The 27,708-nt window shown below is 42.3% G+C and overlaps 1 protein-coding gene across 8 annotated transcripts in view; it reads right to left on the bottom strand.

The window, feature by feature from the left end:
* The window catches only part of LOC132383157 (transcription intermediary factor 1-beta-like), a 122,988-nt gene that overhangs the window by 75,641 nt on the left and 19,639 nt on the right, over positions 1-27,708 (bottom strand). For 3 of the 8 annotated variants that reach the window (XM_059954019.1, XM_059954021.1, XM_059954020.1), the window contains exon 1: positions 11,921-13,242. The exons of 4 other annotated variants lie outside the window; for them this stretch is intronic. In XM_059954019.1, the coding sequence (XP_059810002.1) occupies positions 11,921-12,449 (529 nt within the window). In that variant the 5' untranslated portion in view covers positions 12,450-13,242. Of the gene's footprint in view, positions 1-11,920; positions 13,244-27,708 lie in introns of those variants that run through there. One more of the 8 variants, XM_059954022.1, reaches the window with a different exon arrangement.

The raw sequence follows: 27,708 nt of genomic DNA, 5'->3' as shown, positions 1-27,708 counted from the left end.
TGCCTTTATGCTATGTATAAACAAACTATAATGTGTTGAATTTATGAAATTGATGAACTCCTGCAGAGAAAACGAAATTACATTTCTGCATGCAACAAAAACATTTTGAACTCCGAAAAAAAGACGTTGGGTTGAAGGTTACTTTGAAGTAAAATACTCAACGTCTATTTGAGTCCTTCTTGTATTTATGAAAAACGCCAAACTTAAATTTGCTGCCAGCAGCAAACCAAAAATATCGTCAGCCAGCTGTCAACCTGAAAAATAAAAGGACTATTTCACTGAACAATGAAAACATATGAATATACGTAAAATAATAGGCAATTAAAATATTTATCATACTTGTTCAGGTTGACTCACACCTGACAATGCAGTCGTATTCAGTAGGGATGGATCGATGCTTAGGGGACTGACCGGGAAGGATAATGTGTTTTTTTCCTCTCTGAACTCACAGAAGCGTTTCCCAAACGATGTTTGCATTGCGATGATTGCAGAATGTAAATACACCGAATTTATCATGTCGTGACCTTGTTTGAACTCTCTCAAATTGGGGAAGTGAGACAATGTGCCTTTCTGTAAATCTCTGGCAAACACTGTCAACTTGCGCTCGAATGCCAAAACATCCTCCAACATGTGCAGGGCTGTACTTTATTCGAAATCTTCAGCCTCACTTTTAAGCCTCCCTCAACCTGCCCCCCCCCCTCCCCATGGCGCAGAGGCTCCAAAGCTCTGTGCTCGCAAATCCCCGTAGGCTATCTAATTGTGAGTCGGTTCGGATGTGCCAGGAAAAGGGTCGCCACAACCAATTATTTCCCAAAGCAACAGGGAGCCGCAGCACAGACGTAAAAGAGCCACATGTGGCTCCGGAGCCGCGGGTTGCCGACCCCCGAGTTAGACAGAGTGCAATCTTAGCTCTCCTATTACAGAATGAGACAAGGCTGGTGACAGAAGTTTGTGTTGTACCAGATTTTGTAAAACATTGGATGAACGTCTGAAACGTCAGTGACCACTCAACTCTTACTAATCTTGTTGAAGTTGGGTCTGTTAGTGAGCAGTACCTGTGCAGAGAAAACAGTGTTAATGTCTGTAAAATGCTTGCCAATAGTGGCTGGATTCTTTCTTAGTCTAAGGTGCTGTTAAATGCAAACGTCTGTCAGGTAGTTTGATAGTAGCTTAGAACACAGAAATTAACTGCCTATTACAGGCCCTTTGGCCCACCATGTATCCTATTCTATAATCTGTTTGGATTACCCTACCGCATAGCCCTCTATTTTCTAAAATCCATGTACTTATTCAGATTCAGTTTATTGTCATTTATAAACCACAAATACAATGCAGTTTAAAAAAATGAGACGACGTTCTCCAGAATGATATCACGAAAAAGCACAAAACAGACCACACAAGAAAAACCACATAACGTTTGGTAATCCCCAATCCAGAGTCCGGAGAGGCTGCTGCGTATCGATATCGCGCTACCATCTTAGCACATTCCCTGGAAAGGAACTACAAAACCATCAGACAAAACTAAAGCTACAAGACCAACACAAAACCACATAGTTACATATAGTTATAGTTAACATATAGTTTCAACAGTGCAGACAATACCATAATTGATAAAAAACTAACTGACAAAGACCACATAATTATAACACAGTTTCAAAAGTGCAAAGGAATACCGTAATCTGACAAACAGCAGTCCACTGCACAGTTTAAAAGTAAGTCTCAAAGTCCCGACAGCATCATCTCACGCAGACGGTAGAAGGAAGAAAAACTCTTCCTGCCATGAACCTCCAGAGCTGCAGTTTGCCGATACAGCACTTTGGGAGCTCCGACCTCAGACAACTCCGAGTCCGTCCAAAAACTTCGAGCCTCCGACCAGCCCTCCGACACCGAGCACCATCTCTGCCGAGTACTTCGACCCCGGCACCGGCCACCGGCCACCAAGCAACAGGCAAAGCCAAGGACTCGGGGCCTTCCTCACGGAGGTTTCTCCGATCGCATAGTAGCAGCGGCAGCGAAACAGGCGTTTCAAAAGTTCCACCAGATGTTCCTCCGTGCTTCACACATCCGTCTCCATCAAATCAGGATTGTACACAGCCCCTACTTACAGATAACAGGTATTCATTCCTGGAGTGGCCGCTGCACGCTGTGTCGCGCCGCCATCTTGTACTAACAGTCTCTTAAACTTATCTAACAGGCTCTTAAAATACCCTATTGTAACCACCTCCACCACCGTCACCAGCAGTGCATTTCACACACCCACCACTCTCTGTGTGAGAAACATCCCCTCTGTATCTACTTCTAAGCACCTTAAAACTATGCCCCCTTATGTTAACCATTTCAACCTTGGGAAAAAAGCCTCTGGCTAGTCACATAATCAATGACTCTCATCATCTTGTATGCCTCTATCTGGTCATCTCTCATCCTCCGTTGCTCAAAGGAGAAAAGGCCAAGTTCACTCAATCTATATTCATAAGGCATGCTCTCCAATCCAGGCCACATCCTTGTAAATCTCCTCTGCACTATCTCTTATAGTATCCACATCCTTCTTGTCGTTAGGTGACCAGAACTGAGCATAGCACTCCAAGTTGGGTCTGACCAAGGTCTTATACAGCTGTAACATTACCTCACAGCTCCTCAGCTCAATCTCATGGTTGATGAAGGCCAACACACCATACTCCTTCTTAACAATACCGTCAAATGGCGCAGCAGCTTTGAGTGTCCTATGGACACGGATCCTAAGATCTCTCTGATCCTCCACACTGCCAAGGGTCTTACCATTAATACTAAATTTTGTCTTCAAATTTGACCTATCAAAATGAACCACTTCACACTTATCTGGGTTGAAGTCCATCTGCCACTTCTCTGCTCAATTCTGCACCCTATTGATGTCCCGCTGTAACCTCTGACAACCCTCCAGATTGTGACAGAAACAGAGAACCTACAGCACAATAGAGGCCCTTTGGCCCACAAAGCTGCTCCGAACATGTCCTTACCTTAGAAATTACCTAGGGTTACCTATAGCCCTCTATTTTTCTGAGCTCTATGTACCTGTCCAAAAGTCTCTTAAAAGACCTTATCATATCCACCTCCACCACTGTCGCCAGCAGTCCATTCCACGCACTCACCACCCTGTGTAAAAAAAATTTACTCCGACATCTCCTCTGTACCTACTTCTAAGCACCTTAAAAACTGTGACCTCTTGTGATAGCCATTTCAGCCCTGGGAAAAAGCCTCTGGCTATCCACATGATCAATGCCTCTCATCATCTTATACAGGTGTCCCCCATTTTTCGAACGTTCGCTTTACGTCAATTCGCTGTTACGAAAGACCTACATTAGTTACCTGTTTTCACTAACAGAAGGTGTTTTCACTGTTACGAAAAAAAGCAGCACACAAAAAAGGCAGCGTGTGAAGAAAGGCAGCGCGCGCCGGGCAGACTAGCTCCTCCCTCGGAACTGCATTCTAGACGGCATTGCTTAAACACCTGCCTGTGAGCACCTGTGCTTTATGTCGATTTATTTTGTGCATCCATTAGCAAGACGAGTTCTAAGGTATCAGAAAAGCCTAAAAGATCGCGCAAGGGTATTACACTTAGTGTAAAACTAGACATAATTAAGAGTTTCGATCGTAGTGAACAAAGTAAGGATATAGCGAGTTTGGCTAAGGGTTTGTGGAAGTTGACGAAGATGATGTTGAAGAGGTTTTGGCATTCCATGACCGAAAACTGACAGACGAAGAGCTGATGAAGTGGAAAGACGTCCAGGAACTGAACATGAAGCAATTGTGTGAGATTTTCACTGCGATTGACAACGATTGCAGAAAAATATGACTTCAATTTTGAAAGGGTACATAGGTTTAGGGCAGGTTTGCAGGATGGTTTGAGTGCTTACAAAGAACTGCATGATAGAAAAATGCGCGAGGCTAAGCAGTCAAGCATACTGTCGTTTTTCAAGCCTTCCACATCAGCCACAGCAGACGACAAAACTCAACCTTCAACAATGAGGCAGGCAGACGTAGAAGAAGGTGACCTGCCTGCCCTGATGGAAACAGACAACGATGAGATGACACCCCAGTGTCCCACCACCCCAACCTCTGATGACTGAGCCTAACACACCATCATCAGTGTGCTAACTGTCTTCCCGATTCCAGTAAGTGAAACTACATTGGGCGTATATTATTTCTACTTTATATAGGCTGTGTATTTTTATGTGTTATTCGGTAACTTCATAGCTTAAAGGTTACTGGAAAAAGTATTTCTGCCGGGAGCACGTGCGCCATGTGTTTCTGCCGGGAGCGCTTGCACCGTGTGTTTTTGCCACAAGTGCTGCTGAGAGCGTTTGCGTGAAATTTTCACTGCCGTGGACAGTGCTGCAATAATTGTAGAAAAGTATTCCATTATACAGGCTGTGTATTTATCAGATCTTTCCTGTTTTTACTCTACATTACTGTTATTTTAGGTTTTATGTGTTATTTGGCATGATTTGGTAGGTTATGCTTTGGGTCTGCGAACGCTCACAAATTTTTCCCATATAAATAAATGGTAATTGCTTCTTTACTTTACGACATTCCAGCTTACGAACCATTTCATAGGTAATACCTTTGAATAGCAGGGGAAACTAACCTCTCTCAGGTCACCTCTTATCTTCTGTCACTCCAAGGCAAAAAGGCAGAGTTCACTCAGCCTATTCTCATAAGGCATGCTCCCCAATCCAGGCAACATCCTTGTAAATCTCCTCTGCAGCCTTTCTATGATTTCCACATCCTTCCTATAGTAAGGTGACCAGAACTGAGCACAGTACCTCAGGTGGGGTCTGACCAGGGTCCCATATAGCTGCAACATTATCTCTCGGCTCCTAATCTCAATCCCACGATGGATAAAGCCCAATGCACTGTAAGCCTTCTTAACCACAGAGTCAACCTGCGCAGCAGCTTTGAGTGTCCTATGGACTCGGATCCCAAGATCCCTCTGAATCCTCCACACTGCCAGAAGTCTTACCATTAATACTATATTGTGTCAACATATTTGACCTACCAAAATGAAGTTATCTGGGTTGAACTCCATCTGCCACTTCTCAGCCCAGTTTTTGCATCCTATCAATGTCCCACTGTAACCTCTAACAGCCCTCCATACTATCCATAACACCTCCAACCTTTGTGTCATCAGCAAATTTGCTAATAAGTGAAACTACACCATACATAAAATATTTCTACTTTATATAGGCTGTATATTTATCATATCATTCCTGTTTTTACTATATGTTTATGTTATTTTAGGTTTTGTTTGTTATTTGGTATGATTTGGTAGGTTATTTTTTGGGTCTGGGAACACTCAGAAAATTTCCCCATATAAATTAATGGTAATTGCTTCTTCACTTTATGACATTTCAGCTTACAAATAGCTTCATGGGAACGCTCTACCTTCGGTTAGCGGGGGAAACCTCTAGGGGAGAAATGTGAAAGATATTTGAATGATTTAATAGAATCAGAGTCAGGTTTATTTTCATTGGCATATGTTGTCAAATTTCCTGTCTTTGCAGCAGCAGTACAATGCAATACATAGTAGAGAAAAAACGTGAATTAAAGTACATATACAGTTGCAAGAAACTTGAACCCTTTGCAATTTCCTAGTTTTCTGGAAAAGGCAACAAAAACATTTTTAAACATCTGGGTGTTCATCAGTCCACAGTAAGAGAAAATGTCTACAAATGGAGGAAATTCAGAACTGTTGCTACTCTCCCTAGGAGTGGGTGTCCTGCAAAGATCACACCAATAGCACAACATAGCAAAAAAGAGCCCAAGGGTAACAACAAAAGACCTGCAGAAATCTCAAGAACTTGCTAAAGTCTCTGTTCATGTGTCCACTGTAAGAAAAACACTGAATAATAATGGTATTCATGGAAGAACACCACAGAGGAAACCACTGCTCTCCAAAAACAAAAAGACACATTGCTGCACCTCTCAAGGTTACAAAAGACCACCTGGATGTTCCACTACACTTCTGAGACAACATTCTATGAGACAGATGAGACAAAAGTTGAACTTCTTGGCAGAAATGCACATCACTATATTTGGAGGAAAAATGGCACTGTACACCAACACCAAAACCTCATCCCAACAGTAAGCATGGCAGAAGGAGCATCATTGCTTGGAGGGCTGCTTTGTTGCCTCAGGGGCTGGACAGATTGCAAATGTTGAAGGAACAATAAATTCAAAATTGTATCAAGATATTTTAAAGGAGAAAGACAATGATCCAAAATACAAGAGTAAATCAACAACAGAATAGTTTAAAAAGAAGAGCATTAGTGTTTTGGAATGGTCAAGTCAGAGCCCAGACATTAACTCAATTGAGATGCTGTAGCATGACCTGAAGAGAGCTGTTCATGTAAGGTATCACAGAAACATTGATGAACTTAAACAGTTTTGTATGGAGGAGCAGTCTAAAATTCCTCCTTGCTGTTGTGCAAGTTTTATCAGCAGCAACAGGAAATGTTTGGTGGAGGTTATTGCTGCTAAGGGAGGTTCGACCAGTTATTAAATACAAGGGCTCACATACTTTTTCCAGCCTAGACTGTGAATGATTATTAATCAATGTGTATAATAAAGACAATTGTTTGTGTGTTATTTGTTTAGGTAGATTGTGTCCATTATTGTGACTTAGGAGATCAGACCACATTTTATGAGTAATTAATGCAGAAATCCAGCTAAGTGCAAAGGGTTCACAAATGTATTCTTGCAACTGTATATTAGTTATGTTTACCTCTTCTGAAGTCCACAATCAGTTCTTTGTTCTTACTAACATTGAGTGCAAGGCTGTTGCTGCAACACCACACAAGCTGATATATCTCACTCCTGTATACCCTTTTCATCAGCATCTGAAATTCTGCTAACAATAGTTCTGTCATCAGCAAATTTATAGATGGCATTTGAGCTGTGCCTAGCTACACAGTCATGGGTGTGGAGAGAGGAGAGCAGTTTCTAAGCACACATCCTTGAAGTGTACTGGTATTTGTATTAGATTGCTTTAATACTAAAACAACTCGCAATTATAGAGACAAGCTGAATGCCAACACTGTTTAAGAAAAGTTATCTTCAATTCATTTTATCCTGTTCCTTCCTCCCAATCTCGTTCAAACATAATATTGCAAACTTGTTTCTCCTCACTTTTCCAGTTCTGATAAATGGTCGCCTACAAGAAACGCTGACTATTTTACCTTTCACAGGTGCTGACAAACCGGCTGAGTGTTTCTGGCACTTTCGGTTTTATTTCACATTTCCAGCATCTGCAGTTGTGTTGATTTTCAGCTTAATCGTGATGTTGCTATGTATTACAATACAGAAGACACAAAAGTACAAGTGAAATTGGTAGTTCTCAGTTGAGAATGACCTCTTCTTTTTCACCATTCCTCACCCAACACTCACCATATTCTTTACTGAATCTCTCCCAAATCCTTCCTTTTCCCTTTGAGCAGCAACCATGGTTCTGCTTAGAACAAAGTAAAGATTTATTGCCAGACTCAGCAGTGTGAAATAATGATGACAGTTTACTTAATTCAACTGGAAACCAAAATGAATGACTTTTGGACTTTACAGTCTGTTGTTTTGAATACTAACAGGCTATTACACAAAACAGATACTTACATTGCTCAAGACTTTCATCAAAAACTCATTAATGTGCAGTAACACTCCTCACAGCCAATTCTCACTTTCAGGACAAGTTCCCATGACAAACTGATAGCAACTCTTGTTGGAGCTGAGCACATTAAAGCAGTGACAACAACCAGCAATTGTGGCATGTCTGTGGCAGCCTGGTATCTTTAGTCATTCAATAACTTACTATTTAGCTGGTTGAATGGTGTCGCAAAAACTTTTCACTCAACATCAGTAATACCAAGGAACTGATTTGCAAACTTCAGGAAGGGGAAGTCAAGGATCAGCAACGGAAAGGGTGAGCAGTTTCAAGTTCCTGGATGTCAACATCTTTGAAGATCTATCCCGGATCCAACATATTGATGTAATTACAAAGGAGGCCTGGCAGCATCTATATTTCATTAGGAGTCTGAGGAGACTTATTGTAATTTGTAGTATTTTTTATTATGGCAGATTGCACTGTACTGCTGCCGCAAGAGAAATTTCACAACATATGCTCGTGGTATCAGACTTGATTGTGAAATGCTTTGATCCTGACAAAAAGAAATATGGTAATCTAAGTACAATCACACAGCAATTGAATTAAGGTGGAAAGAAAACAGAAATTGAAACTTTGTTCCACAGGAAAAAACGTGTCATACCATTCTGAGACTAAGCAAAACTGGCAATGAGGAAAAAGCACTTTTATTTCATTCTCAGTCTTTATTTATGGGAGACAGCAGCTTAAAATACCAATTCAATATCAAGAATTCAAACTTGAAGTTGTAACCTAAACAGCCTTATTCTACAAAGCTCAAGTATTAAAACTTACACAAGGATTTAAGTCTTGGTGTCCCCAATTTGGAGCGCTTATGAAAAGTATTCACCCTCCTTGGAAGTTTCCTTATTTTATTGTTTTTACAACATTGAATTGCAGTGGATTTAATTTGGCTTTTTTTTAAAGACTGATCAACAGAAAAAGACTTTTTTGTGTCAAAGTGAAAACAGATCTCTACAAAGAGATCTAAATTAATTACAAGTATAAAACACAAAATAATTGATTGCATAAGTATTCACTCACTTTAATATGACACAACAAATCATCGCTGGAGCAGACAAGTGGTTTTATAAGTCACATAATTAGTTAAATGGTCATCTGTTTTTGGAGACCTGTGTGTAGTCAAGGTGTTTCAACTGATTGTGTATCTGTATCTGGAAGGTCCTACTGCTGGTGAGTCAGTATCCTGACAAAAACTATACAATGAAGACAAGCAACTCCATGAAAAGATCATTGAAAAGCACAAGTCAGGAGATGGATACAAAAGAATATCCCTTGGAGTACAGACAAGTCAATCATCAAGACACGGAAAGAGTATGGCATAGCTGAAGCCGTCCTCAAAAACTGAGTGACCATGCAAGGGGATTAGTGAGGGAGGCCATCAAGACCTATGTCAACTCTGGAAGAGTTACAAGCTTCAGTGGCTGAGGTGGGAGAGACTGCGCGTACTGTTGCCCAGGTGCTTCACCAGTCACAGCTTCTGCTTGGCACTGCGCAAGCACTGCCGGACAGCTGTTATAGCATGCAGTCAGTGTGAACAGTGTGAGTTAAATTGTAAAGTGACTAGATCCCTTAAATTGATTTGATTGAGTCTATCTTTAAAAATATTAATGTCAGAAATACTGCGCAGGTCGGGCGGCAGAAGATTCCACTCTCTTGTTGATCTTGGGTGGAGGGAGTACTGGGAGCAAATCTTGTTGAATGAGGGGGTTTCCAGTATGTAAAGTCCAGTTTGCTGTCGAGTTGAACCGACCCCTGTGACGAATTCATATGATTGATGGAGTGATGTTGTGAACTTCTTTAAAAACGGAGATTAACCGTATGTCGGTTTTCAAGTGGTTCCCAATGAAGGTTAGAGAGCATGTTGGTGACACTGGATTTCCTGCTGTAATAGTTTAGCACAAAGTGAGCAGCACGGCGTTGGATTTTTTTGATGGACTTCTTATTGTTAGCTTGATGGAAATCCCATATGGCCATGCGATACTCAAGCTTTAGACGGACGAGTGCCTTGTATGCCTTGATCTTGAGGATTTACTACATGAGTGGAGGTTTCTTCGCAGGATACCCAGAATTTTGTTTGCGTTGGCTGTAATCTGATTGATGTGGCATGCCCAGTTAAGATCCTTGCTAATTTCAACACCAAGAAATGGGTGGTGGGTGACTGGTTCAAGAATCTTTCCTTTCATGTTATATGTCGTGTTGATTGGTTTAATTTTGTGACTGACATGCTTAGCATAACATTTAGATGAATTGAAGGACAATTTGCCATTGAGACTCCCATTGACATAGTGAATCAATATCGTTTTGCAGTAGCTGAGCATTTTGGTCATTTTTTATCTCTCAAAACGCAGTCATCTGCAGAGTCTGACCTTGGACCAGACTATATTTGGCAAGTCGTTGATGTAAATGAGAAAAAGTAAGGATCCCAACACGGTCCCCTGGGGCACTCTGGATGATAGTGGAGATTCAGGGGACTTTGCCCCCTCGAGAAGCACATGTTGCTGTCTGTTAAGGAACATGTTTAATCAATGTAGAAGGCTATTGTTAATGCCCACATGTTCAAGCTTATGTAGCAATCTCTGGTGGGGGACAGTGTCAAATGCCTTGCTGAAGTCGAGTATGATCGAGTCTGCTTGGCTTCTGTTGCCAAAAATCTTTGCTAAGTCATTGATCAGCCCTGCAGGTTGCATGACACAAGATCTCCTTTATAGGAGAGTGGCAAAGAGAAAGTTATTGTTGAAAAAAATCCACATGAAGTCTCGGCTAGAGATGGCCAGAAGGCATGTAAGAGACTCTGAAGTCAGCTGCAAGGTTCTATGGTCTGGAGAAACCAAAACTGAGCTTTTTGGCCATTAGACTAAACGCTATATTTGGCATAAACTATAATTTGGCACATTATCAAAAACACACCATCCGTACCGTGAAGCATGGTGGTGGTTGCATCATGCTGCCAGATGCTTCACTGCAGCGGGTCCTAGAAGGCTCGAGAAGGTACAGGGTAAAATGAATGCAGCAAAATACTGAGAATTCCTAGAGGAAAACCTGATGCAGTCTCTAAGAGGAATGTGACTTGGGAGAAGACTTGTTTCCAGCAAGACAATGACCCCAATCATATAGCCAAAACTATACAAGAATGGCTTAAAAATATGCAAGTTAATCCTGGAGTGGCCTCAATCCAATTGAGAATTTGAGTGATCTTGAAGAGGTCTGTTTACTCATGATCTGCATGCAATCTGACAAGTTTGAGCAGTTCTGTAAAGAACAAGGGAAAGAGAGAGAAGGGGAGAGAGAGAGAGAGCGCGAGAGAGAACGAACGGCGCCAGCTGAGACACGAGCTCGGAAGTCACCATGGTAATAGCTCAGAGCGGTTGAGCTAACGAACGGTTGGAATTATGAACGGATTATAAAAAGTTGAGGTTTTTGGTCTGTTAACGGCAGAGGAGACACGACACGGGAGAAGAGCGGAAGCTACCCGAGAAACCACTGGTGGAGTTTAAGACCACCACTAGGGTGAAGGCCACCGACCGATTAACTTCAACCCGTGATTACCAGTGCGGGTAAGAGCTTGCTGGTGGTGAACCCTGTCATGGTTTCTCGTACCCCACAAACGACCAGGAGATGCAGAAGATTCTTCAAGAAGTATTAAACTTTAATTTGCAAATCAAAGCTGAGACAGTAATTGAGCTAGTTGCTGATTGCCCACCGATCCTTGTACATAGCATTTATTATAGCAATCTCCCTGGTTTAGTTGCATTAGCATATCCAATCGGTCTATAGTTGCGTATCACAAGTACATCTGCCACTATTGTTTCTACCCATTGACTTAATCATGTTCTAATCTACATCTCTTAGCTACCTCTCATTAACACACCATTGTCTTCTACATTCTTAAGATTTCATTCTAAATGTCAATATCCTACTAAATTGGATACATGCATAGCAAATAGCAAGTTCAAAGCTGACTACATAGTTTTGGTTACACAGCAAACAACGCAACTTTTATACTCCAATATATCCTCCCTTTGAGACCCATAGGGGCTCACACAGAGAAAGAAGACTAAGAGTCCGCGCACAAAAGCCCCAATAAACTCAAGCACTTATTCCCAAATCTCGGGTTAAACTATAATTTTCTGCGCCAAAACCTCAAAGTATTCTCTCCCTGTTACCCTTGGCCGCTGAGCCAAAAACCTGTCCTTTTGTACCTGAGACAGGGAAAAAAAACTCAGAAGCCCTTACAATCTACTCCCACGCTGTCGTTCTGCTCTTGTTCATCCTGCAGGTGTTGTAGGCTGTAACGATACAGTTTCGGTGTTTCTTTCTCCACTAAGCTTGCTTCAGTAATTGCCACGAGCATTGGAAATTGTTTGGTTGTAGCACACACTGCAAGAGACTTGAGACAAGGAAGAAAACAGCACAGCACAAGCGCACAGCTCAAAAATACAATACTGACAGTTATTGCCATTTTAGTCAGCCATGCTCCCCATCCTCCGAGTCTACTTTCTAACCAGTCAAATAACTGATGTCCGAACCCTGCATTCTGTGCGCATACCTCGCATTGTGACAAGACAAAGTCCACTGAAGCCTGTAAATAAGGTGACCAAAAACCATCCTTTATTTTCTTTATCACTTCCCCCCTTGCACAATGGTCAATCCCATGCGCTTCTGAAATCAGAATCGTCAGTAGAGGGGTGGGCACTACCAACAAACCGTCTGCCATGCTCCACAAGCCTTCCAGATTCTGCTTGGTCCCCCTTCGTCTCCACATTGTCTATTCTGCCAAAGTTGCCTTACCTTGTATTTCATATTAGGTCCTCTACCACTGATTCTGGAGTTAGGCTTACCTGGGGGGCAATGACAGCTGATGTACATCCAGACGCTTTTCTGGCTGCCCCGTCCGCAGCTTGATTTCCCTTTGTTATTACATCATTTCCCTTTTTATGGGCCTGGCATTTTACTGCAGCCAATGCTTTAAGTTTCATCATGGCTTTTATTAAGTCTGGAATTCACTGACAATGTGGTATGGGATCTCCACTACTTTTTTTAAAACCTCTCTGTTTCCACACTGCCCCGAACAAATGACATACTCCATGAGCATATGCCGAATCAGTATAGATGTCTACTTTCTCACCTTCCATCATTTCACACGCAGATGTCAGGGCTTTGATTTCCACTAGTTGGGCGGAACGCGGTTGGGGACAGGACTCCATCCTAATAATCTTATAGTTCGACTGATCCTGCTGCACTACTGAGAACCCTGCAAGATTTCCATCATAATCCCTATAACAAGAGCCATCTACGAACAGAACCTTTTTATCTGCATCCTCTAGTGGTTCTGACCGTAAATCTGCACTCAATTTGGCAAATGCCATCATCTTCCCTACACAATCATGGGGTTCTCCTTCATAGCCCAAAGGGACAAAATCGTCTATATTACTGGTAGTGCATCTCTGTATAGTTATGTCTGGAAATGTCAATAGCATCTGATACGCTGCTATCCTGGCTGGCGTTATTGGAGTATAAAAGTTGAGATTGCTTGCTGTGTAACCAAAACTATGTAGTCAGCTTTGAAACTTGCTACTTGATATGCATGTACCCAATTTAGTAGGAGAAAGAAATCTTAAGAATGTAGTAGACAATGGTATGTTAATGAGAGGTAGCTAAGAGAATGTAGAAGACAATGGTGGGTTAATGAGAGGTAGCTAAGAGATGTAGATTAGAACATAATTATAGTGGCGGATGTATGTGTGGTGCACAACTATAGACCTATATAGCAACTATATGCATATGCATATGCTAATACAACTAAACCAGGAGATTGCTATAAAACATGCTATGTCCAAGGATCAGTCGGCAATCAGCGACTAGCTCAATGACTATCTCAGCTTTGATTTGCAAATTAAAGTTTAACCCTTCTTGAAGAATCTTCTGCGTCTCCTGGTCGTTTGTGGGACACGAGAAACCACGACAGCATCAGCACAAATTTCCCTCTTTCCAGCAATTCTGCTACTTTGTGTTGTGTGTAGTGAGTCACAGGATAGCCCAGGGTTACAGATGATGCCTTTTCATATGCATAGTACAGCGCCGCCAATCCCTGATAACAGGGTGGATACCCCTGAGCCACCTCATCTAGTCTTGTACTGTAGTATGCAATCGGCTGCTTTGCTTTTCCTGTGCCTGTCTCTTGTGTTAGAACCGCTGTGACATAACCCTCCTGTCGGTTGGATACATACAAATAAAAAACCTTCTCGTAATCAGGCAAAGCTAATGCTGGTGCTGACTGCAATTCCTGCTTAATAGTATTGAAAGCTATCTCCGCCTCTCCCTTCCACTGTAAGCCGTTCTTCAAATTTGTATGTCCTGCTTCTTTCATTATCTTTCTCCAAGGTGCCACAATCTCAGCATATTCTCCTATCCAATCTGAGCTGTACCCTGCCATTCCCAAAAACATCATCATCTGCCCTACAGTCTGGGGTTTTGGGGCCTTAGTTATTGCCTCAATCTGATCTGGTGCTATCGCCTTCATACCCTTGGATATTACCCTGCCTAAGTATTCCACTTGCTGCGTGCAAAATTGCAGTTTCTTTTTAGATACTTTATGTCCTCCGTGCGCCAGCTTCTCTAACAGAGTTATAGTGTCCTGCTCACACTGTTTCTTACTGTGGAAGCAAATCAACAGGTCATCCACATACTGTAACAATGCACTTTCCAATGGTATGCCCTCTAGGTCTGCCTTCAACACCTGATTAAAAACGTGGTTAATGTTTAAATCCTTGCGGCATTCTGGTATACTGAGCACCTCTGTAAGTAAATGCAAACAGATACTGACACTGGTCAGCTAGAGGAATGCTGAAGAAAGCCGAACACAAATCAATCACTGAAAAGTAACTTGCTTCTGGTGGAACATTAGTCAAAAGCGTGTGTGGGTTGGGAACTACCGCTGGCCAGTCCTCTACCACATCATTTACCGCTTGCAAATCATGCACCAATCTCCACTTAGATTTATCTGCTTTTAAGACCAGCAGCAACAGGGTATTACATGGACTGTTTGTTTTCTTAAGCACTCCTATTTCAAGCAACCCCTGCACTGTCGATGCTATTCCCTCTTCTGCTCTTAAGAGGGTATTATGGTCTCCTGGGTGGAATTGCTCCCCTTTTCAGCCTTATTTCCACCGGACTAGCTGTTTTTATTTTCCCTACGTCCGTGTATGCTGTGACCACAGAACAGATGGCAACTCATCTAACCTATCTTTCTGCTGGCCTCTTTCCTTTCCCAGCAATAGCATGTGTGGTTGGGAAGTTATTTCGACCTCTCTCACTGTCCCTACCATATCTACACTTACCATTATTTTAATGCAATTGTTGTCTTCTGATATCCACACCTCTGGCTTGATTTTCCTCCACACTGTTACGGTTTCAGCACTCTTAACTAAGGGTCCTAAGTCTTTAGACTGAAATCCCCTGTTTACCAACAACATTACGTGGGGCGCAGCCTCCGGTATCCTGTACCCATTTTTCTAAAATGGTGTTCCACTTAACTTGTAAAGCTGTCCCTTGCTTTCCAATTATCACAGCCTCCCCTTCCAGGTGCTGTTGGGTACATGCCTCCAGGTGCCATCTCTCCTCAACTCCCTGTTCTGAGTCTCGTCAAAAATCACTGTACAATGTAGCTCAGATTTGGACATTACAGCCCTGGGTAATATAGCCTGCACGCCCTTTTTCCATTTTTCCCAGGTTTCCTGAATCTGATCTGCGATGTCTCCTGTCCAAAAGACATTAGCCTTCTTGTCTTCTCGCACTATCAATTGAGCCCCTGCTCTTTCCACACTCAGCTCATTTCTGGTGCATTCTAATTTTAATTCCAGTTTCAATAAGGCATCTCTGCCTAACAAATTAATCATAGTTCCTTTAAACACTAGCACCGGCAAAACAATTCCTTTATTTCCCATTCTCAACTGCCGTGCACTGTGTCAACTGTGAATTCCCCGAGAACCCTACCGTCTTAATAAACTTTCCTGACATGGGAAGGTGAAGGGCATACTGTGGCTGTACACAAGTGTACGAGGCTCCAGTATCTATCATCATTGGTGTCAGTTGCCCTTCTAACATAACCTGAACAATGGGTTCCTCGTCTGCCTCCCTTGTTATCATTGGGTAATGTCCCTTCCCACTCGAGTTCTCGGGGCACCCCTAATACCTCGCATAGGAGTTCACAGGTCCGCTTGGGCCTGTGGGGGCTGGTCCTTGGCTAAACTTTAGTTCCCTTCTTATCGGTTCCTGCTGGTGTGTGACAGGCCATGGTGTAAACGGACAATCTCTTCTCATGTGACCTGGCTGATACATCCCCAGCACAATCTCTCTACCTCTCTTTCCCCGTTTCCTCACTGGTCCCCTCTGCCCATAGCTCCTCTGTCCCCCTCCTTGGGACTTCCAGTCCTGTCTGGGCTGTTTGAATTTAGTCTGTTCCTGATAGGGCATTTGTGGGAATGCTCCTCCAAAGACATTGATTATTGGCATGGGGTTTTCTGGCCCTTGTCTTACAGTATGATCGGTTCCTCCATATAGCGGTGCTTCATCCAGTTCAATGGCTGTACTCGGACCGGTGGTTGTTGGCAGCATCTTTTTGCTTTTCTCTTTTTCCTTCTTTTTGAGTTCTTCGAGCTGCATTTGTATTAACTTTCTTTGCACCTCTTCCTGCTGCTCAGCCAACCTTAGTTTGTCTTTCCAGTATTTCTCAACCGCATGGACTACGTGGTCTCTAAATTCTTCTGGGGACATTGACGTCAGACAACCACTTCCTCCAGTTTCGATTTTACTTGCGGAGGGATTGCATCCAAAATGCTATGTTGGAACAGTGTGGTGATAAATAAGCTATTTTCCACCTCTTTCTAGTCTCCACCTTTTCAACTGGTTTTCTACATAGGCTGCTGGGTTTTCAGTGGCTCCCAGTGGTTCCCCCTTTAAGGCTTTGGGGTCCACTTTGGGTGGATAAAGCTTCCTGAGGGCCTGCCATACCCTCTGCCTCACTTTGTCAAACCTGTCTCCATCAGTTCTCTGGTCGTTCGAGTTTACTATGCCAGCCATTTCCATTAGTTCGTTAAATTTTTGTTGGTTCCCATCAACTTTATCAATCGTGCCTTCAAATCTCCCATAGCCAATGATCGTCCCGCCATTTCTTCTTCAAAGGCTCCAATCCATTTCCCTGCTCCTTCATGTAGATTGGGCAGAGTGTTTTTCAGCCCTTCTAGGTCCTGGGATCCCCAAGGGATGTATTGCACTTGTCCTGATCCTTTAACTAACAAAGGCATCATTCTTCCTCCTCCTTCCCACCTGCCCTGGCTCTCCTCCTTGCCTGACTCCCCATCTGTCTCAGGGTATGTCTTTACTGCCTTCCACACAAATTTCTCTGGGGTCCTCTTCTTCCCTCGGACTCCCTGTGGAGTCCTTCCTTTCTGTCTTGATTCAATACTTGGTTGGCCCCTGGAGTATTTTCCACATCTCCTCTGGCAATCCCCTCTCAGTAACTTATCCAGCTCTCTCTCTACTTCCGCAAGTCACTTCCCCACCGCCTCCTTCTGCTCTTCTAGGCTTCTGCCTCCTACCTCTTTCCCACAAATTCTGGCATCCTCTCTCTCTCTCCACTTAACTCGTGCTCCTCCAATGAGTCACCTTCTCTTCCTTCCTGTCCGTGTCTGTACACCTGTGGCAGGGACTCCTCATGATCCTTACTCATGCTTGATTCCCTTCTCTCTTGTGTTTCTCCAAGACTCTCATCTCCTATCTTTTTTCCACTTCCTCTTGAATGCCTCATCTCTTCCTGCCCTGATGAGCCATTTTCTTTTCTATTCTGTTCATTTCTATGATATAACCGATACTCCTCATACTTCTTTTCCTCTCTCAAGTATTTCATCCCTTCAATCTCTTCTTTCGTTTCTCTCTTTGCCTGTTCCACCTTTATCCTTTCTGCCTGTATCTCCTTCCATATCGCCGCTTTTTCCTTCTCATATTGTCTTTTTTCCTCATTATCCCAAACTAGTACTTCTCCCTGCATGTTTACTGCACCCATCAGCAGGGGGCACTGCTTAGGGGTTCCTTCCTCATTATAGGGAGGGGGCCTTTCTGTTTCTTTCACATCCAGATACGGAGCCAAAGCCAGTTTCTCACCGTACCTTCCTCTCTCTCTAACAGGCTGTTTCTCCAGCACCTTAGTGTCTTCCTCACTTGTAATCAATATTCTACCTGTACTACTCAGCCTTTCTTCCTCCGTTCTGAAGAGCTTTAGCACTTCCATTTCTCGTTCTCTTTTTTGCCCTCTTTTCTTAGATTTATCTTTTGGTTTGTGATTTTTAATTAGTGCCTCCATTTCTTCGCACAAGCTTACATCAAACGTTCCTTCTCTTGGCAATTTTGTGACCAAGTTTCTTGGTTCTCTTTTCCCATTTTTCTGAAGTTTTTGTGATCTCATATTTATTTACCGGGATTTTTTATCTCAGAATCTCTACTGCCGTTCATTTACCTGTCATGTTGTTCTCTCTTTTTAAGGTATTTCAGAGATTCACAGTTCGTTTACTGGATAATATTATTTACTCTAATTCTATGCCTAGTCTATCGTCTACCTACCAGCGCTTTAAACTATATATTGGACTGTCCTTGTTTCCTATTCTGTTCTGCCCGTACGGACCTCTATTCAGAGCGGTATCCACAGAACTTTCTCTTTGCACCTCGTCTATTCAGACCCTTATCTCTTAAGGCAGTATCCACGAGGATTTTCTCTATTTTCCCTTTCCCTGCCCATTCAGACCTTCACACCGTTCATATGAAGCGGTATCCACAGGGACTTACCAACACCACGTGGAATTTTTCTTCACTTAACTTCTTATTAACTTATTTGTACTTACCCTCACTGCAGTGCTCTTGATCAATCTTCTGAGCCTCCTGTTAACTCCCAGTTCTGCCAGATTCTTTGGACCGGAGAGACCCTTCAGCAGTGGTTCCACACTTCTGGGACTCCAAGACCTCCCCAAAACCAACAGAATTCTTAGTCCAAATTGTCGCAAAAAGTGCTTACCTTTTGTTTGGGTGCACCCTTAATTCTGTTAGCCTTGTGGAGGTCCCTAGAGGACTGGGAAGCATCCCCAATCTGTCGTTTCCTTTCCGCGGGTCTCTTTCCGGTCCTGCCGCGGTTGCCAATTTTTTCGTGGTTTCTCCAGGACCAGGAGACGCAGAAGATTCTTCAAGAAGTATTAAACTTTAATTTGCAAATCAAAGCTGAGACAGTCATTGAGCTAGTCGCTGATTGCCCACCGATCCTTGTACATAGCATTTTTTATAGCAATCTCCTGGTTTAGTTGTATTAGCATATCCAATCGGTCTATAGTTGCGTATCACAAGTACATCTGCCACTATTGTTTCTACAAATTGACTTAATCATGTTCTGATCTACATCTCTTAGCTACCTCTCATTACCACACCATTGTCTTCTACATTCTTAAGATTTCATTCTCCTACTAAATTGGATACATGCATAGCAAATAGCAAGTTCAAAGATGACTACATAGTTTTGGTTACACAGCAAACAATGCAACTTTTATACTCCAATAACCCGTGCCCTGGGTTAGTAGACCGTTCCCTAGAAGGAGCTCTGTCCATCTGTGTCTGTGTGGGGTTCACAAGAAGTGACTCTAAAGACTTCAGAAGCAAGAATAACTGAAGCTGCCAACGTAAACATCAACTCAATTAACTCTCTCTCTCTCTCTCTCCATCAATTCAACTCGACGCAACACAAAGTGAACTGAACTGCTTAAACTTACCTGACACCGTAAGACTGATATCTACCTCTGGGACTTTGTATCCACACACACACACATTTACGGAGAAGTATATACAAACCCCATTTCCAGAAAAGTTGAGATATTTTCAAAAATGCAATAAAAACAAAAATCTGTGATATGTTAATTCACACGAACCCTTATTTAACTGACAAAAGTACAAAGAAAAGATTTTCAATGGTTTTACTGACCAACTTAATTGTATTTTGTAAATATAGACAAATTTAGAATTTGATGGCTGCAACACACTCAACAAAAGTTGGGACAGAGGCATGTTTACCATTGTGTTACATCAGCTTTCCTTTTAATAACACCTTTTAATCGTTTTGGAACTGAGGATACTAATTGTAGTAGATTTGCAATTGGAAATTTTGTCCATTCTTGCTTGATATAAGACTTCAGCTGCTCAACAGTCCGTGGTCTCCGTTGACTGATTCTCCTCTTCATGATGTGCCATACATTTTCAATAGGAGATAGATCTGGACTGGCAGCAGGCCAGTCAAGCACACGCACTCTGTGTCTACAAAGCCACACTGTTGTAGCCCATGCAGAATGTGGTCTGGCATTGTCCTGCTGAAATAAGCATAGACACCCCGGGAAGAGACATCGCCTTGATGGTAACATATGTCTCTTTAAAATCCTAATATATGCCTCAGAGTCAATGGTACCTTCACATACATGCAACTCACCCATGCTGTGGGCACTGATGCACCCCCATACCATCACAGATGGTGGCTTTCGCACCTTTTGCTGATAACAATCAGGATAGCTGTTTTCATCTTTGGCACGGAGAACCCGACGCCCATTTTTTTCAAAAACTAGCTGAAATGTGGACTCATCTGACCACAGCACATGGTTCCACAGACTTTCGGTCCATCTGAGATGAGCTCGGGCCCAGAGAACTTGTCAGTGTTTCTGCATAGCGTTGATGTATGGCTATCTCCTTGCGTAATACAGTTTCAAGTTGCATTTCTGGATGCAGCGACAGACTGTGTTAAGTGACAATGGTTTTCCGAAGTACTCCCGAGCCCAGGTGGCTATAATTGTCATAGTAGCATGACGGTTTCTTAGACAGTGCCACCTGAGGGCTCAAAGATCATGCGCATTCAACAGTGGTTTCCGACCTTGCCCTTTACGCACTGAGATGCTTCTGAATTCTCTGAATCTTTTCACAATATTATGTACTGTAGATGTTGAAAGACCTAAATTCTCTGCAATCTTGCGTTGGGAAATGTTCTTTTTGAACTGACTAACAATTCTCTCATGAATTTTGGCACAAAGGGGTGAGCCACAACCCATTCTTGCTTGCCAAGACTCAGCCTTTGATGGACGCTACTTTTATACCCAGTCACGATACCTCACCTGCTACCAATGAGCCTGCTTAATGCGGAGTCTTCCAAACCGGTGTTATTTGAATATTCTGTGCACTTTTCAATCTTATTTTAACTCTGTCCCAACTTTTGTTGTGTTGCAGCCATCAAATTCTAAATTAGTCTATATTTACAAAATACAATTAAATTGGTCAGTAAAACTATTTAAAATCTTTTCCTTGTACTTTTGTCAGTTAAATAAGGGTTCACGTGAATTAACATCACAGATTTTTGTTTTTATTGCATTTTGGAAAATATCCCAACTTTTCTGGAAATGGCGTTTGTATATAATAGTTTATAACCTGTATCGTATTATCAGGTTTTAAAGATATTAAGTCGTAGTAGTAATAAATATAGTCTTAATTTATAGTAAACCAGACTCCAGGTGTGTTCCATTTCTGCTGGTCCTTTTCAACTAGTCACGGGATTTGTGACACAAAAGTTTAATCGTTCATCTTACTACAGATACTGCTGGATCCACTGAAAGTGCCTACTGTCTTCTGTTATCTTTCTATTTCAGGTATTTTTGTTGGATTGTACCTGCTCTCCCAACAGATAATTACCTAGGATGGTATGCACCAATATTCACTTACTGGCCTAAATGTGTGAAAACGGTCAATGCAGATGCTCAAATTATGTTAAAATTGGTACTTTCAAATGGCTGAAGGGAACCTCTGGGTACTTCAGGAATAAACATACTGTACAAGGCATCAAAAAAAAATCTTTCAGGGCCCCTGTGTTTAGCTTCTCCTGGAAATTCCATCTCACTATCAAATGGAGAGGATTATGCTTCACTCACAACAGAATTGCTTGCCAATATACTCTTACCTAGACACACGATTACTGTAACTATTTGGAAAGGTGAATGATTAATTGTTGTTCAAATGAGCAGACAGAAAATCTGGTAAACATGTTTTTACATTACACGTACTATGTTCCAGCCAGCCCAACAGTTGCACGATGATTACGCCATTACTTGAAACCAATTCGGTTATTATATTCTGGTTGAGTGTGAACTGGTTGTTTTGCTAGAGTTCTCATTAGACACTTAAATGAAATTTTTCTACTCTTTTGTGTTTCACTCATATCAGGACACCCAGAAAGCTCACAAAAAAATGGACCTTATTTTGGAAATAACTTTGGCACTTCTGCAACAAGTTAAATGCACTTGAAACAATTAAAACTTTCAGGAAAATATTTTCTCAGTTATGGCCAGCATTTCAAATTTCATGCTAAAACTGCAATGAATCCACTCTCCAACTGAGTGGGTGGAGGCTGAGGGGAAGGTTGATTGGGTAGCCTGCTCCTTCTGCCACTTCCACAAAAGTTTCCGTACACCATTCTAAGTGTTTATTCCCCAACTTGAGCAGCCATACGTCAGATTCTAAGGAGCATTTTAGCTTAATTGCATGCAGCCTGATAATCTCTTCCTTTGACAATATCTCCACTTCTGGCATGCAAATGATGTGATGCAATGCCAATGTAACCAACTGAGTAACGGGAGAGAATTCAAGATTGTGTACTGGAAATGACATTAAGCAAGTTTAAAGGAAAAAAGTAATTGTTCCTTCACATCTGATGCAGCACAAAAACACAAGGAACATAATGACTTAAAAGAAAACTAATACATATATTAGGCATCTTATATACAGTACATACATTGATTGTATGTCCAATTAAGTGACACTGAACATATCGATACACAAGGTGACTGACAAGAAATGATAAAGTAGTGGCGGTGGAGAGTGTGGAGGGGTGGGTTAGTGGGTGGAAGTGTTGATTAGCCTTACTGCTTGGGAAAAGCAAGTTTTTGAGTCTGGTGGGACTTTTCATTATGTTACTGGCCCTCTTCTGGCACCTGGGCCGGTGACATGTTGATCCGTTTTGACTAGCCTTTCTGTGTGCCATAGTACAGTTTCTGTACCACGCAGTGGTACAGCATGTTAAAATGTTCTCTAAAGTGCATCTGTAGATGGACGCGAGTATGAAGCATTGCAATAAATGGTAGCTTGGGCTTATAATTTGGTTATAGATGTGCCTAGTCCAGCGCTCTTCAGCATCCTCAAAAAGTATACCTGATTGTATAGGATGTGTTCTGGGACCGTGGGAGGACGTGCAAGATGTGCCCTCCCAGGAGTTTGAAACTCCTATGCCGCCAATGTAAAGAAAGTTGTGAGCGGTGAGGGTACTTCTTAAGTTAATAACCATCTTCTTTTTCTTGATGAAATTGAAGAGGTTATTTGTCTCATGCCAGGTCTTGAGCTCTTCCACCTCTTCTCTGTAGGTCATCTCATTGTTGATGAGCCCCATTACTGTTGTGCCATCAGTGAACTTGACAATGTGATTACTCGAGTGTTAATGGCCGTGCAGTCCGTGGTGAGCACAGTATGCAGCAATGGGCTCAGCACACAGCCCTGGGGGGACGCCTGTGTCAAGAGTGTTGGGGAGGGAGGAGTGGTTGTGCATTCTGACCATCTGAGGTCCGTAGGAATTCCAACAACCAACTCCACAGTGGTGCATTTAGACCGAAGAGTAGGAGTTTGTTTGCCAAGGTCTATGAGACAATAACGTTGAATGTCGAACTGAAATACAGAAACAGTATTCTGATACAAGTGTCCTTTTCTAGGTGTGTCAGGGTCAGGTACATGACAAATGCTATGGCATCTAATAGTAAAATTATTGGTGAGTGTCCAGTGTGGCAGGATTGGAGTTTTTAAAAAACTTCAAAAAAAAATGTTGGCTTACTCAACCTTCCAGTGAATTTGAAGAATTTTACCTTGTGGCTTTTCAACCAATGCTATATTAACCAAAGATGACTTCCCAGCCGCCCCCTTCATTTTGGTAAATCAGACTACCAGACTATACTCCTACTCTCTGCATACAAAAAGAAGCTGAAACCTAAGGATGCAGATGAGCTTCTACATGATTGCTTTGAGCTGGTACACTGATTTGTGTTCAAAGACTCAGCTGCCAGCTTAGGCGAGTATGTCACTGCCAACATGGACTTTAATAGCAAGTTGTGTTGAGGACTCTGTCTACCAAAGAGGACAAACTGGATATTCCCAAACTGGTAATCGTGGATGAACAGGAAGTTCCACTCCCAACTGAAGTCCAGATCTGCAGGATTGAAGAAATCCTGACCTTTGCAAGAGACTGAGATACATCCTCCATAACCCAATCTGAAATCAAGAGACAGTACCAGTCCAAAATCAGGTCCCAGGTGTCTTACCATGTTATAACAGGCTATAAAACTGAGCCAGGCAGCACTGCCAACCTTCCTTCTCGCTGAGCTTAACACATTCTTTGCACATCTCGGAACAGAAGGGAAATGTGTGCTCACCCACCCCAACAATACACCCGAATGCGCAGTCACCACTGTGGGTGCAAGGTCAGTCTCTGAAGAGTACGCACACAGTAAGTGTCCTTCGCTGTGTCCTAGATTCTGTGCAAATCAGCTGGTGGGGGTATTTGCATACATTTCTAACTTCTCCCTGTGAGGTGTTCAATTTGTGTTCCCACCTTCTTTAAGACCACTATCAAACTTGTACCTCAGAAAAAAGGTAACGTGCCTTAACAACCACCAACCAGTGCCACTTGCTTTCCACCCTAATGAAGTGCTTCGAGAGGGTGGTCATGGCATGCATAAATTCCAGGCTAGTAGACAACCTCGACACATTGCAATTCACCCAATGTCAAAACAGGTGTACAGCAGATGTCATCTTCCTGGTCCTAACCTCATCTCTGGAGTTCTGTGTTGTTTTTTTATTATGTAGTTCAGTCTAGTTTTTTTGTACTGTGTCATGTAACACCATGGTCCTGAAAAACATTGTCTCATTTTTACTATGCACTGTACCAGCAATTATGGTCGAAATGACGATAAAAGTGACTTGACATGAACAGTAAACGTTCCACCTCCACCTTCAGTACTAGAATTCCAAGCAAATTCATTGAACATGAGACCTGGGAGACATCATTTCCCTCTGCAAATGAATCTTCAACTTCCTAACCAACAATGCAGTCAGTAAGGATAGGCAGCAACATCTCCACCAAAATTATTCTGAACACTGGTGCTCCACAAGGTCTTGTCCTCAGCCCTCTCATCTACCCCCTGTACACATGACTGTGGCTAGATTCTGCTCTAAGTTTGCAGATCATCTCAAATAACGATGAGTCAGAATACAGGAAGGAGATAGATTGGTTAGTGACATGCTGTCATGGCAACAACCTTTCCCTCAATGTCAACTAAAACAAAAGAGCTAGTCATTGACTTTGGGGTGGAGGGGGTGGTAAGAGTTATACATGCTCCTGTCTGCAACAGGATTGTTAGTTGAAGGGGGGAGGGAGGATGAATTATAGGGATTAGGTTCTAGGATGGAGGGAGTGAAAGGTCAGGCCGAAGTCCAGATCAGAATACTCATGTCTAAAGGCTGCCATCCCCGTGGACAGTGACCGAGGTTAGCAGGTTCCACCAATGGGGGCTGGTGACTCATCAGGCCAGTGAGTCCTCAGTTTGAAAGTCCATGCAGGCAGGAAGATCAAGGGCCAGTGACACCCCCAGGTCCACGAGTCCCACAGTTGGAGGTCTACCCAATTCTGGAGCTCAGGGACCCATCATAGATGAGTCCTGGGGCCAATAACAAAGATCAGAGCCCAAAGATCAAAGACCAAAGTCAGCGAGTCTGGAACTCAAGGCCCGAAGGCAACCTGTGCTGAGGTTGGAGGACTGCCTGTGTGTGTGAAAGAGGAAAGGGACTTGTTTTGCTGTTTTGATTTTGTTGCTGTTGTTGGCAAATGCAATGTAGTATTAATTTCGAGCCATCTGGAATGTAAAAACAGGGATGTAATGCTGAGGCATTAGTCAGACTGCATTTATGAGCAGTTCTGGACTCATCTCAGAAAAGATGTGTTGGCATCAGAGAAGATCCAAAGGAAGTTTACATGAATGATCCTGAGAATAAAAGGTTAATGTATCATTAGGGTTAGTCTTTAATGGCTTTGGGCCTGAAATTCACTAGAGTTTAGAAGAATGAGGGGGATCTAATTGAAACCTACCTAATATTCAAATGCCCAGCCAGAGTGGATGTAGAGAGGATGTTTCCAATAATGACAGAGTCTAGGAAGTTAGTGTAGAAATAGCAGGGGCTCTGACAGAAATATTTCAAATGTCATTAGAAACAGAGATGGTGCCAGAGGCTTGGTGTATTGCTCATGTTGTTCCATTGTTTAAAAAGGGTTCTAAAAGTAAACCTAGCAATTATCGGCCTGTCAGTTTGATGTCAGTGGTGGGTAAATTAATGGAAAGCATTCTTAGAGATGGTATAATAATTATTTGGATAGACAGGGTCTGATTAGGAACAGTCAACATGGATTTGTGCGTGGAAGGTCATGCTTGACAAATCTTATTGAATCTTTTGAAGAGGTAACTAGGAAAGTTGACAAGGGTAAAGCAGTGGATGTTGTCTATCTGGACTTCAGTAAAGCCTTTGACAAGGTTCCATACAGAAGGTTCAATCGTTAGGTATTAATATTGAAGTAGTAAAATGGATTCAACAGTGGCTGGATGGGAGATGCCAGAGAGTAGTGGTGGATAACTGTCAGGTTGGAGGCCGGTGACTAGTGGTGTGCCTCAGGGATCTGTACTGGGTCCAATGCTGTTTGTCATATACATTAATGATCTGGATGATGGGGTGGTAAATTGGATTAGTAAATATGCAGATGATACTAAGGTAGGTGGCGTTGTGGATAATGAAGTAGGTTTTCAAAGCTTGCAGAGAGATTTAGGCCAGTTAGAAGAGTGGGCTGAAAGATGGCAGATTGAGTTTAATGCTGATAAGTGTGAGGTGCTACATTTTGGTAGGACTAATCCAAATAGGACATACAGGGTAAATGGTAGGGCATTGAAGAATGCAGAAGAACAGAGTGATCTAGGAATAATGGTGTGTAGTTCCCTGAAGGTGGAACCTCATATGGATAGGGTGTTGAAGAAAGCTTTTGGTATGCTGGCCTTCATAAATCAGAGCTTTGTGTATAGGAATTGGGACGTAATGTTAAAGTGGTAGAGGCAGGTTCAATATTGTCATTTAAAGTAAAACTGGATAGGTATATGGACAGGAAAGGAATGGAGAGTTATGAGCTGAGTGCAGGTCGGTGGGACGAGGTGAGAGTAAGCGTTCAACTAGAAGGGCCGAGATGGCCTGTTTCCGTGCTGTAATTGTTATATGGTTATAGGACCAGAGGGGATAGCCACAGAATACAAGGACAAAGATAAACAGAAATTTCTTTCACCAAAAAGTGGTGAATCTGTGGAATTCATTGCCACTGTGGAGGCCAAATCATTGGATATTTTTGGTTGTTGGGTTCTTGATTAATAAGGGCAAAGGTTAATGGGAGATGGCAGGAAAACAGATTGAGAGAGAATATAAATTAGCCATGATTGAATATCAGAGCAACTGAATGGCCAAAATATGCCCATGTCACATGATCAAAATAAAAAAAAGGAAAAGTGGTCTTACTGTGGTTAAGATTAGTTATGATAATAGTAGAAGAAAAGTGCTAGCAAAAAGGAATAAACCTGGGAAAATTTCAACAAAAGAATGGATCAGGAAAGGAATAATAACAGAAAATCAGAGTACCCTTTTAAGAAACTAAAGTGTAACCTTCCAAAGATAGGGGGGGGGGGGGGGGTTTGATAGCAAAAGTTAACAGTACCTAGCACATAGTGGCAGGTGAAATTATTCTGGGGAATAAAGAAGTGAGAGAGAAATTAAACAAATACCTTCTTGTCCATTTTCATGGAACAGACACTAGTAGAGAACTACAAGACAGAAGT

The sequence above is a fragment of the Hypanus sabinus genome, chromosome 29, assembly GCF_030144855.1.
Source record: "Hypanus sabinus isolate sHypSab1 chromosome 29, sHypSab1.hap1, whole genome shotgun sequence".
NCBI classification, from domain to species: domain Eukaryota; kingdom Metazoa; phylum Chordata; class Chondrichthyes; order Myliobatiformes; family Dasyatidae; genus Hypanus; species Hypanus sabinus.
Note: the sequence above shows the minus strand (reverse complement) of the source record. Positions and strands in the feature narration are given on the sequence as shown.